The 18,493-nt window shown below is 38.8% G+C and overlaps 1 protein-coding gene across 1 annotated transcript in view; it reads right to left on the minus strand.

The window, feature by feature from the left end:
* Nucleotides 1–18,493, minus strand: part of nrg3a (neuregulin 3a) — a 360,952-nt gene that overhangs the window by 18,509 nt on the left and 323,950 nt on the right. Inside the window, exons 5-6 of the mRNA XM_085296128.1 lie at nucleotides 13,653–13,755; nucleotides 6,034–6,160 (exon numbers count right to left, since the gene is read on the minus strand). Coding sequence (XP_085152254.1) covers nucleotides 6,034–6,160; nucleotides 13,653–13,755 — 230 coding nt within the window. The remainder of the gene's footprint in view (nucleotides 1–6,033; nucleotides 6,161–13,652; nucleotides 13,756–18,493) is intronic.

Raw genomic sequence — 18,493 nt, forward strand, 5'->3', positions numbered from 1 at the left:
AAGCTAGACAATATATATTGACCATATAGGCTCGTGAACACAGAACCGTGGTATCTGATGTTTGGGTTCCAAAATAATAATAATGGATACTTTATTGATCCCCATGGGGAAATTACTTGTTTTTCTCTGCATTTGACCCATTCACTCAGTGAAGCAGTGGGCAGCCCACTAAGCAGGAGCCCGGGGAGCAGTGTGTAGGGACGGTACCTTGCTCAGGGGTACCTCAGGGTAGCCGTTAAGTGGATTCGAACCGCCGACCTTCCGATCATGGGGCGACCACTTTACCTACTGAGCTATCCCTGCCCCTAAAAGCTAAGAATGTCACAGAAAAATGGCTTCAAAATGGGACTTCACAAACCAGCGGGTAATATGTCCATCTTTTATATGCAGTGGCATGCTCCAGGGTTTGTCAAGCTTCATAAAATCATGTTTCGGCCTCTGCTACTTTGATTGGTTTGCTGTAAATCTTTAAACAATCTGCAACTGCGATAGTAAATCAAAGGACTTCCCCTGTGTTTTGCCCTCATGGAATGAAATAAAAAAATGAAACGATTTCTAAGAAACGATGAGTTAAAACCAAATCGTCATGTAGCTGTATCACAGGCTCTGCTCTCGTTTTGACACCGTGTACATCCGAGTCGCTAATTGATGCAGAAACTACCAGTGAGAAATTATTCTTTCCCCGGCCACTTAAATCAGGAAATCAGATCATTTAAGAGTGGGGAAATCGCACCAGTGACCTGTTAATTAATTCAGTGGATGAAACTGTATCCACCTGTGCTAGTCATAACTAAAGGAATGCCCAAGGTAAGTCATAGGAAATGCTTTACTTTTCCAGTAACACACAAAGTATTGCGTTAAATGAATTTACCCGTTCGCTGCCTAGCAGCTCAAAGAGAGGAAAGTGCCTTCGATCTGTTAATGCCGACTCTGCGAGGTTCAGCAGCCACTTTTTTTCAGTCTGAAAATAGATTTAAGCTTAAGAAAGATCGCCTGAGGAAAAACTGGAAACTGTGTGCATGCGTCATCCAGCAATACTGACTGTTTATAGAGGTCATCAATATAAATGTAATATTTTTTTGCACAGCTGCAGGCAAAGAAACTCTTTAGCTCCACAAACGTGAGCAGATACAACCAGCAAAAGTAATCATGGCTTTGACAGTGACTGCGCCCAGTCTGGACGCTCGTGGTGCGTGGAGCACATAAAACAGCTACGTGTGTGCGTGAGCGAGCGCACATGTACTTTAATAGATGTTTTAATCTCTAAGATAGGCACTATATGCCTCTAGAATTTTTCTTTTCATCTTTTTGAACACTGACAAACTATGTGGACTGAACCAGAGATGGTTTTATGATTCGCGCAGCCATCATGGAGTCTTTAACTGTTTCACAGCTAAACACATGCACTCCAGTCTCAGAAATACGCTTAGCATAGCGGGCTCAGTACAGCGCCGCTCATGATGAAGTCAGGGCAGTTTTAATTATGCGGAAATGGCAGACGGACTCTGTGGGACACCTCAAGAATTCATGATAGGGTGGTAAAACCTGATTGATAGAGAAAGACTGACTCGCTCAGAGCTGCTCTTTAGTTCACTGCTTAATCAAATACTTCCAACAAAGGGCCCTGCGGTGCTAATCAGAAGTGTTCATTTTCTATTGCTGGCCACTGCTGGAATGTTCTGCCGACTTTGGCGTGACCCACATGATCACAGGGGTCTAGATCTACTTGTAGCTACTGCAAAATGAGATGAAAAGTACGAATCTAAATGAAAGTTGGGTATAATAATAAAACGAAAATGTGTCTGTGTAGTGAAAAAATGACACAGAAATGAATGTGTGTGTGGCTGTTTTGTGTGTGTGTAAGATCCTAATACACCATTGACCCCATGCTTGTTGCTCTCCTTTCAGAAATTTTAGTAATTGATTGCCTGCAGACAGAAATCAATGTGATTCTGGGTGCGTAGGCACAAAATAAACAAATGCTGCTCATTTGCATGCAAGTTCCCAAAAGACTGTTGTAGAATTTAAATAAATAAAAGAAGATTTCAAAGCAACATTTATGCACTAAAGAGCCGCCTTGTTTTTCCACCACAAAACATTTTTTGGAGTCAGTAAACAATAATCAGTAAGGAAAATAAAAGCCAAAGTGCTTATTTTAAATAATTTTCTGTACAAATTTATGCAATGTGCATGTGATATTCGATTATAGTCTACTTTTTTCAATTCTTTGCAGAAAAGATCATTAATTATTGCAAAATAACACAATAATAATTGAAGTGCACCATAAGAGGGAGGCAATAATGGTCATTTACACTTCAATCACTATCCGTTAAATGACAAAGACATCTTTAAAGGCACTGTCAACAACACACGTGTTTTAGTAAAAAGAGCGTTGCTACTAATCTGGTGTCTCTCATCAATAAGACGAGCGAGTGTGGGCTTCTTAACTAGAACAAGAAAAAGCTTTTTTCTCAATACAACATGATATTTCAAAACTAGATGTGAAGCAGTGTAGTTTAGACAAGCTTAATGCCTCAGTGACAATCAATGAGCAGCTGTGTTGTCGATAAACTAGGCTGTGGCTGAATATGTTAGGTGATGTGACATTTAATGTGATGTCCCTGCATGCACTGGACCATTTATATTATCATGTATCAGAGTGATGTTGGAAAAAATAGGTAAGTGAAAAAAGATAAAGCAAAGTGGAAATTCTGAGATAAAGAACAGTGACCCACTTAAAGTTTGAATGAAGCTTCTATAAACGAGAAGAAAAAGGAATACAACATTCCTGCTGTTGACTTCCATAAAACAAAAGGAGATAAGAAAGTAAAAAGATAACAAAAATGTCCTTAAATAGCTACACAGCTGAAAATCAGAACGGAGTTTCAAGTCATAAGTATGCAGACAAAATATTCAAGTTTCCCAGACTCGTTTCTGATCTATATAACTGATCTGTTTTCCTGTGCCTTCTCTCTCATCGGGTCGATAAACACAAAAATCTATTTGCATTTGTTTTCAGTAACTCTGACATTTAGGTTGAAAGTGAAATGAAATGTGATGTACTTCTAATGGCTGCACAATTTCCAACAATACCTCAGTTATTTGTCTGAAATATAAATGTTGCTCTTTGAGATTAAAATAATATTGACTGTTTTTTGGGCATATTTTGTGCAATGCAGTTATGCTGGAGGCTGGACTTTTGCTATTCCTCTGATCATTACATTAGTTTGGGAAGCCAGTATGTTTGTCCTCAACAGACCTCTTACCTTGAAGGTAATTTGAGGAGACGCACCTGACACACCATCTTTACAAACTCCAGATTTTTCAGATTGCTTTCAAACTCTGGTTAAGTCCGTCTCCGAGCCATGTCTTACACTCTTGAATCGTCTGAACTGAAACTGAAGGTGGAGGCTTCGGGCAAGAGTGTCAATGTGTTGACATTTATTTGAGGCTGACATTAAAACTAAAATGAAACAATCAAAATGTGATTGATATGTAGACGTTCAGCTTTAAAAGTCTTTAAAAACATTCAGGAATGGTTGATACATTTCGGATTTACACACCTATTTTTTCATAAGGAGATCAAAGGTCTGGAGTTGAAAGAAAGAAAAGAGACAAAGGGAACCATGCAGTCAACAAATCAACAAGTTGGGACGATATTAAAATGCAGTCGCAAGCTTGGGAACACCAAAACATCTGGGAGACCAGGAAGCAGCCAAGTGGATGTTTTAGATTAGATTTGTTTGAGGAGGTAAGCGTAACATAATAGCATTAATAATATAATTGCTCTACCTTACAATGTAAAGTACCTTGAGATAAGTTTTGTTGTGATTTTGTGCTATAAAACTGATAAAACTGAATTAAATTGGTTGTACAAGCCAAGGTTTTACCCTAAGATGGTGCTTTATCCTTTACAACAGCGGCCCAAACCTTTTTTGCACCATGGACGGGCTTATTTTCACGGACCGACCTTTAAGGTATACAGCTTCATTCTGATTGGATCTCGTGTCTCCAGGACATTTTCATTTCGTTTTTATTTTTCGATGAAAGTGTCGATACAAAAAAATCAGAATCTCAATTTCTGCATTTCAAATCAAGTATGACACTATTATGCTCGCAAAACTACTCATTTGTTTAACAGATTCATCTGAAATTTTAAATATGCCATAACAGACAAAGGAAATTTTCTCTGTTGCTGTCAAAATTTAGATGACAATATTGATACCATGCTGGTGACTGTATGGTAAATATAAGGTTGTAGCCACAAGTTACCATAGCTTACTTTTCCAAAGTCTAAGTATTACTTTAGGTCTCTTTTAAAACGTCAGATAAAATATGGACAACTTTGCATTTTTGGTGTCAAAAACTAGTGCAGTGCAACTGTGGCTTCTGGGGTCAAAACCAAAGATGTATCCAGATATAGTTGGTATGTTTGACATCTATCTTATTTTTTTTGTCAACCCGTTTTGCAAAACTCCCTTCTTTGGCATTACAGGTGAAGATATTATATTTCAAGCTTTTTAATGAAATAACAACCGCTGATGTATTTTTTTCAGAGGACAGTCTTTGCAATGATGACAAATCAGGATAAATCTGTCAGCTGTATCACGAACTGCCAGCATGAAATGTAATTATCTCCACTGCTTTTCCCACACAGTGATTTATTCATCTTCTGCATATTAATGCGCTTATGATGGAGCCCCTTGTGTATAGACCAACAGTGCATTTAAAAATGTTTCTAATACTTTACACACTTGTGTATTAATTTCAGTGGAGTGGACAAAATATTTGGAACCATTTAAATATAATGCAGTCTGGTGGAGCGCTACCAGCACCCATTATGACCTATGCAATAAAGATAAGAAAATCACAAGCTGGAAACACAGTAATTCATGGTATAGATGTTGTACTGGAATATGTTAGATCTCATAGGTGTACCTAATGAAGTGCCTGAGGGATTTACATGATTAAACTTTAAAAAATGCTTAAGGTTAATTTATGCAGATTGGTGTAGAAATACACACAAGGACAGTCTCCCAGGAGCAACATTCATGTTAAGGTAATTTTCATGTCCATGCCAGCTACTCCCGGACGCACATTTGGGAGCGCGATGACACAGAGCACTGAGGAGATGATGAATGACACTGGCAGCCAGCAGCATGCTCCCAAACCACTGAACGATTGCTCTCAAGAAGACCTGTAAGCCTCCTGCAAGTGGCCAGGTGGAGACAGCAATACATACTTATTCACATGCACAAACTGCAGGCAGCCATAAATCTAATGGTAATCCTCTGCGGTGTCGTGTGTGAGGTGTGTGTCTGCTCAGTGATAATAACTTTAGGGAGCAGACATCTCATTTTGAATATTTGTTGGTTTTCAGATTAAGATTTATGTTTTAATGTTTGTTGACTCCTGCTAATGCCAACTAATTTACTGAAAAATAATAACCAACCCCTGAAGCCCAAGGCTATATTTTAAAATTCCTACCTAAAAAAAACAACAACATCCAGAAATTCAGCCAGGGACGGCTTTATAACTGTTACAAAAAACTCTGGCCTCTATGGGTGAGATAAAAAAAAAAGCTACCACAACAATGATAAACGAACGATTTATATTAAAACACGAGCCTGCATTTGAATTTCCAGCTTTAACAAATTTTTTTGGAAGAGAGCTGGATGTTGCTACATTCACTGTAAGAAGTAATCTCTCACAAGTACAGCCTCATGTTTACTCTTTCATAAATCCGTAACTAAAAGTAAGGAGGTAAGTAAATAAGAGAATGTATTGCTTTAAATGATGATCAGTTTTTAGATTTGCTGATGTTCAACTGGCCAATGCCATCTGCATTATCCTGTCTTGTAAACCTATATTGCTCCTATAGAAAAATTCCAGGTTGCAGTGCACATGTGAAAACGAGCCAACAGTCTTCACAAAACAGGAGCACCGGGAGTTCTGCATGAGGTCAGTTTTCCATGTGTTTACATGTATAAGCACCAAAAAAAAAAGAAGAGAAAAAACATCTCATGTACTCACCTCATTAATTTGCAGGTTGGTGTTAGAGGCCCTCATTTTGGCTTCTAGGGCATTATGGGAACTAGTAGTGTAGTTTTTCAAACTGCGACTCTCCTTCAGGTGGGCCTGGAGTTTTTCTCTGCGCCTCCTAAACATAAAGGAAAAAAATATACAACTGAGATAAAAAGTTATTGGATCCAGTTGAGTGCTTTAAGAAGTAGCGTTTATTGGCTGAGTTTCAGCTGAGTTGTATCTGGACGTAACAGTGATGCATTAAATTCATCTTTAAGACAGGAAGATTAACACGAGACTGAACAAGTGAACCTGCTGATTGCATCTCATATCATCCAGGCTACTTCTGCACTTACAATCAGATTTAAATGCAGACGTGTGTTCTGCATTATGATATAGACTTTTGAAAACTCAAAACGTTGAGTGTAGAATGGATGGAGGGACCACCGCTGAATTTTGTGCTTAAGTACAGGCTGTTAGCACATAGAGCGATGCTAATGCTAGCAAGCTAGTCAAAAGCTGCTGATTTTTACATCGTCTTACTGCTTTTACTGAAGTTGAATTTATTAGGCTAATATGTATGTTTAGAGACTCAGTGAGATGCAAATATTTTCAATTTGGGTAGCCTAATGGTTTCATATTATTTAAAAAAAAACCTTTGATTTCTAGAGAGTAAGTGCTGCTATTAGCTAAATGAATGCGGATCATGTTTACGCTTCCAGATTTTTATCCCACTGAATCAGCATCTAATGTTAGTGAATACTCGTATGTGTTTATACAGCTATAAATACATAATAATAGGAGGCACTGACATTTCAGGGTTGCTCCAATCCGTCCAAGTGATGTTCACTTTAAATTTAGCTTCTATATGACAATCTAATAACTTATGCATGTTGACCGAAACTGTTAACAGGTTTTATTCCTAGCAGCAATATTCAAATGCCCAACAATATGCCTCTCATAAACACTAGCACACGTGGTATATTCATGCACAGTGTAACCTTTGTCAGTCTCCAGAGTAAATCATATACACCATCATAAGTTCTATACAGCACTGAATACATATATTCAGTGCTGGCATTTCCTTATTAAAGGTCAGACAAACAAAAGTGAAGGCTAACTGACAGTTTTCAGGTCATTTTTGTTATATCTTTTGATTTGAATCCGTGGTTCCAAACAGATTCAGCTCCATCTCTCACTCTGGTATTGATTTTTCGAAATGTATCGATTAATTTTTACATCACTTGAGATTAGTGGATCCTGAAAAGGTTTTCTGTTAACACTGCTTTGGAGTTGTTTGACTGTAAAGAAATAAGAGACACACCTGCTGGCTAAAAAGGCCTTTAACCTCCCATAGTTGCTTCCACTCAAAAATCCATACCAGTTCCTCTTTAGCGTGATATTAGCGTGAGGTTTTCTTCCAGTACAACCTGTATCGAGTTCCTCAGTGTCATAATTATGTTTTGCACTCATTATCTTGAGATTAGCAAGTCTCACTTGTAACCAGTCTATAATTTTGCTCTAATTAATTCAAAACTGGAGCTTTGGCACAAACAGCTAATTATAACCAGTTTGAAAAATGATGTCTGCTCCCTTGCCTTTGTTTCAGAAATGCAGATCTCACCGAGTAGTGTTCTACAGGTCTCCTCTCAGACAACAAACTAAACATATGTAGCTGCTAATTGCAGCCAGAGATGTGAGAATTTTTAGGTCTCTTTTCTCCAGCCAGTCGAATCCAACAGTGATCTCAAGAGTTCTCAGAAACATTATGTGCAGCAGCATTTTCAATATTGTATTTAGGACGGAACAAAGGAGGGACAGATTTAAGTCCAAGTTTATACAGAAGAAACTCCACCAACTGAATTTATGAGCGTGACTTACTTTTTAAAGTATCCCTACCATCCTTTGCGATTCCTAAAATAATCTATTTACTTCCCTCTCCAACCAAGACACTGGCTCCCTGGTGAAGGAGAGTTGCTTTCTAAGATTTCCCTGGAGAAGGATGAGTGGAAGAAACTGAGCTTCCTGAGAAGCTCTCTACCAGTAATATAATTTTACCTGATTTCTCTGTGATCGGTGATTAAAACAAACTAATAGACGTTTATATAATGACACTTGACATGAAGTTTGGATTTGTTATTAATCTCTGTCTCTCTTCCACAGCATGTCTTTGTCCTGTCTTTCTTCTCTCACCCCAACTGGTCATAGCAGATGACCGATGAGCCTGGTTCTCCATTAGAGGTTTCTTCCTGTTAAAATGGGAGTTTTTCTTTCCCACTGTTGCCAAAGTGCTTGCTCACAGGGCTCATATGATTGTTGGGTTTTTCTCTGTATGTATTATTGCAGGGTCTACCTTACAATATAAACGTCTTGATGCATGCTCAATCATCCAGCTAAGTAAATCTCCAAAAGTTGATTCTGTTCTTCTGGACGTAGCGTTTTCTGTGGGAGAAACGCTCCATCACTCATCCAAGTGACTTCTTCAGTCTCAGCTGACTGCAGGTTTACCCAATCTTAGAAACAGTACATTTGCATAATGACTGAAACCAGCCCACTAAAGGAACAATGGGCTGGGAAAACGCTACGTCCAGATGAACAGAATCAACTTTTGGAGACTTACCGGTACAATATAAAGTGCCTTGAGGCGAATGTTGTTGTGATTTGGCGCTCTATAAATAAAATTGAATTGACTCCATTTAATAGTTTCTGCATAGATATGTAGAACTGTGACTATTCATTTGAGATGTGTTCTCCTTACATTAGTAAAAATATTGAATATTACAAAGAATATCTTTATAACATTCTTTGCAAATACACTGAAGGACTAAAGTCATTGACAGCCACATTAATTAGTTTGACCCTAATCTTGCAGCTGACTACATGACAAAAGGTTTAGAGGTAATCAAGTTAGAGAAAGCGGGATAATTACAGCTGGAGTAGCTGAAGGATGTGAGCCGATTTTGTCCATTCATCTGAAAGAACCTCTTTTGGTTTGCTATTCTGACCAGTAGACATTAAAAATCTACTTGATTTTTTACACCACTTACCCAAGCATGTGCAATTAGACTGACCTGGAGCACAAAAGCTCTGTATCACAACTTCATTGTGTTGTGCCAGGGGTATGCTCATTACCAGATGCAGCTGATGAAGCCTTTACTTGTCCTTTGTCAGACACTCTGCTGAATGACAGTGACGTAATGAAGTGTTTACAAACTGCCGCATGCTAAGCTTCTATCCTCTCCACCTCTGAGGCCTTTAATTATATTTTCTTAGAAGGAGGCTGTGACATTTGGTACACACTAGTTTTGGAAAAGTGTTTACTTACTACCCTTGTTTCTCCAAAGAAGGATAATTAGAAAAAAACAACTAAGTACACCAGGAAAATTATGTCTGCATTAGAGGACTTCTTTACATTCACATCCTCTGCAAACACACACACATGCAGGAGTCTCTTGTTGCAAGGCAACAGTGCTGACTACTGATAAATCATGCTGACTTTTTGCATTTAGTCCCAATGCAAGCAGTATTTTAAAGCGAGGCAACTTAAAAACCTATGGAGATAATCTGCCTGATAAAAGAAATTGCTTCTGATGAAGTTATTTAAAGAAGAAAAGTTTGACTGCTTGTTAAAAATTCTCAGCACTGCTTCCACTCCACTGTCACCGCACGGTATGGATTAGTTCACTGTCAGCGTATGTGTGCTGGGGAATGACTCAGCATTGTGGCATACCACACTATGACTCGCTTCATGACTAGTGGTGATGTAACACAATCTTGCTCCTGTCCACACACATCAGATCCAAGGTTAGCCCTGAGAAAACGACTTCAGCAGAAATGAAAACAGTCTGCTGGTGTCAAACTGCACATCACATACAGTATGTGCATTTAAAGACCACAGAAGGTCAAACAGCCACGTTAAGTAACGTTGAGCAAAACATATTTTGAATGAGGTGGGACTTAAAGGGTACAGAGCTCAAGGCGATCTATTCTAAAGTTTTTGTGTTAAGTCTGACTTTTACCAAGGAGACTGAAGCCCACCTCCATTTACAGACCACGAGTTCATTTTTAAAAAAAAAATATTTTAGTCCTGCTTATTTATTACATATTTGCCATCATTGTTTTACTTGAAGCACCTTTTGTGCAATTAAAAAATATAAACATGTCAGTGCACATAATGTTGCAGAATGGTTAAATATTGATGTTGCCATCTTATGATAGATTGGAGTTTGGTACACTCCGCTTTAACTGAGTAGCAAAATCAGGACATTAGAGTAACTAGATAAAAACATGACTTTATAATGAGTGTGTAAAATAAGCTCGTAGACTGTCGTTGTTGTTTTTTTAAGGTTAAATGTTGATTATGAAGTGGTGAGTTTCACAACACTCATGGAATAGAGTTAATGTTAACTTTTAAAGGACAATAAAGCAGATAAGTCAGCAGTGATGGATATTACAATGTAAAACACACTCTATGTCTCTCTGTTATTGTTTTAGCATGAAGTGGGAAACATTTGTCTTTCATGTAGCTGCACTTTTATCGGGATCTTTTTTCTCGGTGTGAGAAAACCTTTGACTTTATCTTTATTCAGGTCACTCAGATCCGCTCCCTTGCTCCTTCATCCCAATCTGTATGCATCTTCTCCAATGAACAAGCAAGTTCCCTGACTCAATTATGGATTCACTGAAAGCGCCTGTCCATCATCGCTTGATCCGATTATCTTGTTGTCAGGCTGCTCACTCACTCACATCATTATATTACTGAGGAAAGCCTATGGAATTACAGTGCCATCTATCATAGCTTGCTCCATAGTCCACATACTCTGAATGGCATACTGCCATTAGAACCAGATGTTTAACCCATACTGCTGAGATTCCCTTCACAAGGGATATATATATATATATATATATATATATATATATATATATATATATATATATATATATATATATATATATATATATATATATATATATATATACACTATTCATTTACCAATTACTGTGAACACATATTAACTTCAACCCTGCAGAAAACAGGCAGAGAGCAGAGAAAGGCTTAAGTCACATGAGCTGACCTTTGGGTGATAATAGGCTATGAATATGTGTATAATGAGCTTTACAAATTGTTGCAAATACCTGGTCTGGGATTTCATCCAAGATGCAGGATGCCTCAACATGTTGCCTCAGTTTTCACTAAATTTAAATATGTCTTTGTTTACATGTGGTCTGACCACACCCAATAGGGCTTATTTCCACATGTAGTAATAATATATTGATTCAGGGACCAGTGGCAGAATGTAGCAGCAGTAATATTACTTAAAAGTTTGAATGTCAGTCATTGTAGACACTTTCAAATCAAAGGAAAATCATGAAAAAAATCGAAATTGGTTATGGTGAAATTTCATGTCACTACAGCTAATTTACTTGTCAACATATTAAAGGGGAAATGCTGTCACTCTAGGAGCTGAGTAATAATTCAACTGCAGTTCTTGTAATTTCAGTCTTTCCAGTGTAGAACTGAACTAAATTTATCTGTGCTGAATACCCACCATGAGCTCTAACCTCAGTCGTTTTTGTGTCACGAAGCCACTGAAACACTCTTTATGATATGCAGAGTGCCGCTTCACAGAGGAGAGACTGACAAAATGTCATAGTGGTTCCTGTTTTTCTGTTGTGTTGGACATCAACTACATTGTTCACAAAAACAATCAGCAATATCACTTATAAATATACATTTTGCTTTCTTAAATAATTAAGAATCAAGTGACCAAGTACCATTTTCAAGTTGTAGCAGCCAATAATCAAAAACAAGCTCACCTGAATTATCAGCAGTAATTGTTTTTTATAACTCAGGAAAACTGAGGACTCCTGCAATGTTTCCATTTGGATATTTGTCAGTGAGCATATAAATGCATTAAGTAGCAACATATTCACAGCTTGCCAAATACTGTGAAAGTTCTCTGCTTAGCATCCAGAAAACCAGTGTTATTAATGACACGCATAGTTACTGACTGAGCTGCAGCTGCACCCCTGTGCATGCTTGCACTGCCTGTGCCAGCTAGCAACAGCCAAAATGCTGATGAGCCATAATAGACAGTATAAAAAACAGAGATTGCTTCCAGGGCTGAAAAGTGAAACTAATGCAGAAGTGACTAAAACCTGCATGCTTTAATGGCTAGCAGGGGGTAGGACGTCTGGTTGCATAAAGACTTCTACTTGTGCAGAAGTCTAGGATAAATAGCTTCATGAACTCAATCTCTAATTTTTTGTCATATTCAGTGAAAGATTACGTTAGGTGAAAATGATTGTGCACACAAGTGTATGATCTTAACAGTTTTTAGCCACCCTTTTAATGGTATACAAGGACAAGGGCTAAGAGAGAGATGCTGTAAAACCTTGACAGGATGAGACTTTCTGCAGAAAACTTGGAAGAAAAGCTTTTTTTTTTTTCCATTTTCAATTTCTTCTACTTCTATACCAGTGGTGATGTTTTGTCCGAGTGGTGACATCTAGCATTCGAGAGTTTATTACAGCAAGTCTAGCAAACTTCAAGTGTCAAGGTGATAGGGCCCTGGTGACATCATAGATGGCACACAACACAACCAGTGGATGCTCTGTGTTTGGAAGATTACATCGCTTCATCAGTGCAGCATCAATTTCTTTCAAACTCTCTGAAACTAAATGGAAATCCCTTCATGTACTGAATGTCCCGCTGATGCAAGACAATTTGTCCATTTTGAGCTGGTGGGCTTCCAAAGATAACGGCATGCTTCCCTGTTATTGTTATTGCTAGCAAAATATGATTTGAGTCCACATCAGATTTTCATTTTATTTCTGTGAAGTTTGTGTTAGTCTGTTTGCAATGGGAACCAGAACTTTTATTGGCTTAGTGATTAGTGATCTCCATTTTTAAATTAGTGCTGGCTAGTCTGGCTTTTTGTTGCGTGTCATGAGGAAAGCAAAGGAGAAGCATTAAGCCAAGGCATTTGGGACCTCGGCTCAATGCACAAATGCAACAGTTTGTGGGGCAAATATGACCCGAGTCTTTAACAGAAATGAAATCAAGTCTAGAGGCTGTTAGATGCAACAAAGAGGGTTGAAGAAAGTCTGATTTTTGATGTTACTTAACAAACCATTCACACATTAGTGATAAAGAGAGCTTGAATACATTAAAAATAACACCTGTTCGTCTCCATCTGTTACGTAGTCTGCTCACTGTTTGTACTGAAACATAATTCCTAGGAAGATAATGCTTAGAGGTGGAGATTCACACATTATTTGTGCAATTATGAAATAACCTGTCGCCTCTAGTTTGAAGTTTGTAGATTTTAATGCTCGCTGGCAGTGCACTGCAATCTGTTTAAAGTTTACTTAGTGACAGTTCATTTACAACAAGCAGTTTTACACGACTTTCTTCTTTCTCAAAGAAAGATTTGTTCACTGATCCACTTTGTTGTTGAAGTGTTGTTCCCAGATCTCAGCATTTAACTGCGCGAGTGCAATTTGAATATTACCTACAGGAAGTAAGTAATAAGCTAGTAAGTATGCTGAATTGAAAAAGATTTGAATTGTAGTTTTAACAGCCATCTGTAGACTTTATGTGCGGTGTTGTGAGTTTATTTTCTCACTTGTTGCGGCAGTAGAGGGCCATGCACAGCGTTCCCAGGAGGCTAATTGCCATGGCGATGGATGTGATTGACAGCACCTGTCTCTTATACACCTCTTTGCTCTCTGTGGAGAAATAAACAGAGGAAGAAGTCACATTAATGTTTGAACAACAGACCCTCGGGGAAATAAAGCTATAGATCACGCACGTGTTTGCTGATACGTGTTTATGCGAGAGACCAAGGAAGGGAGAGGAAACAGTGGGCTGTGCATCTGTGCGAGTGTGTATATCTGCAGACATCCCACAGTCAATATTCACACAGTCCTCACCCTAACGCAGAATTAAACATGGGTTTGAGATTTGCACTTACCCATTTTTAATTTCTAACGGTGTTGTTTACAGCACCCAAACAGCCATTTTAAATCATTGAACAAGCAGTTGTGGTGCAACAGCTCTCTTAGGCTTTTTTGTATCTGTCTTGCAGATTCTTACAAGTGTAATTACTTTTGCGTAAACCAAATAAAATTGAAATAAAACAGCAATAAACAAACACGCTTTTACAACTCCCCAGCAACACTTGCTATTCTTAGTTACCACACAGCCTTTCGGCTCATTTTATCAGCTCTCCCACATAGAGTAATGGTCCGACAGACACAAGACACTGCTTTTGAAATGGATGCCACATGTAATGGAGCCTGAATACATGGAGACAAGAAGAGTTATGGTGCGGAGGAACGCCATTAGTGGAGAAAAATGGAAGCTGTCTTGTTTGTTCCGAACAAGTAAATCATAGTTGCCTTCAGATACATTAATAGGCAATCAATCAAGTTTTATTTAGCAAGGCTCAGACCTTGGAAAACAATGACGATGACAGGTGTTGAGGTTTTACGTTGAGGTGATTGAGACAAATTTTCACCATGGATGGGCACGAATGGCCACTTTAGCGCAAAAAAAATAATCACCACTCACAAAAATCACAGCCGCGAGCTGAGGAATAAAACCGCAACACAGCTGCAGCCACTACGTTTTGCTCAAGGGCATCCTGACAGCAGTCAGCGAGGGAGAGTGTTACTAATTCACAACCACATCAATATTTTTAAGCCTGTCAGGGAATTTAAAACATGGATCTCTCTGTCCAAGCATTTCACAGCAGCCTTTAAGCTATTGTGTACCCCACAGAAATCGCACAACCGGTCGTACATGCAATATATCATTTATAATCCCTAAAAATAACAGATGTTGCAGAACCTATTAGTGTCTTTTCGGTACATTTTTCCCTTCTCCTCTGTGCCATTATTTCTCTCCCTCCATCTATGTCTAAATTATGTCCGGGGCCAGTGCTGTTTAGATGCTGCTAATCAGGCTGCAACAGATTTGCTCATTGGCTACAATTATGTCAGTAGAGGGAGCTGGGGCACATTCGGTTGGCTGCAGGGACGGCAGAGCAACAGACACGGAGGCAGGAGACCAAGACGAAAAGCAAAGGTGAGGAAAAATCAACCAGCCAGGTGCTAGTAAGGAAGGAAGATGGATTTTTATCTGATAAATCCAGCGTATTGACTGATCTGGCTGCCACTGTTTAGCCTTTTCAGAATTTACAACATGCCTGAAGAAAACTGGGTGGTAATTAATGTGTGTAGGGACAGAAATATATGAATACATGCATTCACAGCTACGAGTTGAGTAGAGAAATGGGCAAAACTTCAGTATATCACACACTGTCTGGCTTATATTTACATATGCATACAGCATTTCAAGTATTTGGTTAGTCATAAATATGTTTTTGGCTTGTCCAAGGTCACGCAATACCTTAGATTCCCCTCCCACGTGCTTATTTGGTCACACTAGCTGTACACACACACACACACACACACAAAACAAAAAAACACCCTCTCGTGATATGAATTAATCATATGGGTCATGAGAGGGAAAGTATGTTCATGTTCCATCTGTGGAGCCGTGAGGTCACATCTTCTATTACTTTCCACTTGAAACCTCCACTTCTGCACTGCAGAGCCCTGCCGGCCACTTATTCACAGCCACATTATAGAGAAATATGATCAATATTTTACACTAAAAGTGGCAGCGGCAGTAATATAGAAGGGCTGCTGTGACCTTTTTTGTATGTAGTCATATACATTCATAGCGTGTTTACAGCTGCTATACACTCCGCACAGTTGAGTGTGCCAGAAAGATAAGCCGGTAAGAAATGAAGAAAGAGTTGGAGAAATACAATTTAAGTGGGCTTATGTGAAATAACTGAATGGGAAAATAAAAATGAAAAACTGTGCGCATTTCCTACTTAAAAACAAAACAACTCAGATTTTGTGTGCCGACTCTTTCAATCATTATCCAAAATGATTGAGTTGAGCTTCATTATGAGAAATGACCAGCTTTCTGTTACATCATACAACATGCACACCTATGTCCTGAAGAGCATGGATGCTCAAAATAAGCACAAACAATTACAGTGCAATCAAATAGCGGGTGAGAGCACAGTCACAGACACTCACACACAGAGGAGACTAAAGTCTGGCGACAGAGAGAGGTGGCATTTTGACAGCATATCTCTCAGGCATACTGACTCTGAGCCCTGATGAGATGGCTGAAGTCTGCCTGGTGGAGTTCATGACATATAAACAGAAACAGTGGACAGTAAAATGCACTTGGCAGTTCTCCAGCACACACATTTCCATCAGTAGTGGCCCTCTCCTTTGGAGTGCTTTTGAGCCAAGTCCATTAGGATCGACTCAGTTTTCCCCTCAAAAATCACTGAAAGTTAAAAAAAACCAAACAAACAAAAAAAGCTCTTGTGCATTAAGAGATTTCAATTTTTTTTCTATCCAGGCAGTGTTTGCACATTGAATCTTACCCTTATTTTAGTGACAAAGGGTGCCAGATTAGTGAGTAATTCAAGGATTTTAATCTAATACCAAACATATGGACAAGTCAGGCAGCTGGCAGGCACCGACACTGTCAAGGACTGTTACAGATATTAGGTGAAAGACTATTCAGTTGTATTTCATTTGTACAATTATGGAATAAACTGTGGCCTGGAGTTTGAAGGTAGTAGAATTTAATGCTGATTGTCAGCACATTGGATTCAGTTCAAAGTTTATATTGTTGCAGAATTTGGATGATTGATTGGTCAAACAGTCAGTGTTGGCATACTAGCATAGAAGCTACTGATCAACCAGGTTTTGAGACTACCAGAAATGGAGGTAATAGAAAGGATGGACTCGGCCCCTTTGATGTTACTCATTGTTTGTAGACTTTTGCTGTGAAGCCTCAACTCTGCTGTTATGTTGTTATGTTGCTGGAAAGAGAAGTGACCATAATTGCATGAAAAGTTCCAATGCAAGTTATCAGCAAAGGCTAGCAAATATGACTGAGAATGTGCATCTAGACACTGTATGGTAGCATTGCACATCGAGCTAACAGTGCTAAGTACAATAAAAATAAAATACTAGAATTTCTCTCATGAGAACTGGAGCACTAACTTCTTAGATGAACTGATGGGACAGTTAACGATGCAACAAACCATAATGTTTGTCAGACAAAACTCCAAAAGACACCAATACCACAAACAGGGTTTAGCAATGCAGTTCAGCAGCTTGAATTTTCAGACCCTCTAGGGCAGTGTTTCGCAACCACTGGATGTGCCGCGAGAAATGATCAGGTGTGCGGTGAAAGATTATCCACCTGATTGGTACTCTAATCCAGCCGTCCCCAACCTTTTGTGTGCCACGGACCGGTTTACGTCTGACAATATTTGCACTGACTGGCCTTTAAGGTGTTGCGGATAAATATAACAAAATAAAACCAGTACAGGTGACAAAATAAGAAGATTTATTCACAACACATGGGAAAAGACCCAGGGAAACCGAGTTAATGATAAACATCATTGAAAAATAACAATAAAAACCCTGAAAACCATACATTTTACATCTGAGCCTCAACTCTCGTGGCCCGGTACCAGTCTGTGGCCCAGGGGTTGGGGACCGCTGCTGTAATTGACCAGCGTGAGTAATGGGCAGAACAATTATATTCTTTTCCACTAGAGGGCAGTACAACTTCTTACTCCAATTAAACGGGTTACCAACTGCCAGTAAAACAGAAGAAGACGAAGAAGAAATGACATGGTCATGCTGCAAGTGAGACAACACAGCACGTCATAGCAAAAGATAAGTGTTTCAAAAAGAAAAAGTAGTCAGTCTGACCTGAGTCCTGGAGAACATTCGGACCCAGATGAAGGCTCGTGCATGAGTGAGAAAAAAAAAAGGTATACTGGGGACAAAGCGAGCCAATTCCGCTATACCGGCTTCACGGAGAAAAATGATCAATATGCTTTTTGCGACATTTTTGTTTGGTGGTGTGCTGTGTGATTTTCTAATGGGAAATATGTGCCATGGCTGCAAATGGTTGGGAAACACCGCTCTCGAGGCCTTCACCTGTTCCATTTTAAGCCTTAATAAAACCCCTGTACATGGGACATAGGAGTCGATGGAGACCGACTCGCAGTGGCCATTCAAGCAACTGTTTTGGCATTGGTTCTTGGCTTCATCTAAAACAGGTAAAATGGTACCAACCTTGAGACAAAGCTGCAGACTGTTCACCAACAATACAATCAGAACAAACAATGAAAAAGAAAACAGTGATTTAAATACGTTTAACACACAACTGTAGATTGATTCATTTTCAAAAGCCCAAATAAATTCTGATATTTAAAGGTTAAGCCCTATGAGAATGCTGTTTTAATCCTTTAAAGGTAGTATTTGGTTCCATAATGATGAGATTAAAAAAAACCTTTTTTATATCATAATGTACATTATGCAGTTCCATTTTGATTCTTAAGTCTTGATA

Source organism: Mchenga conophoros, linkage group LG13, assembly GCF_057382185.1.
Source record: "Mchenga conophoros isolate Kocher_MC1m ecotype Shallow Benthic linkage group LG13, M_conophoros_male_GT1.1, whole genome shotgun sequence".
NCBI classification, from domain to species: Eukaryota; Metazoa; Chordata; class Actinopteri; order Cichliformes; family Cichlidae; genus Mchenga; species Mchenga conophoros.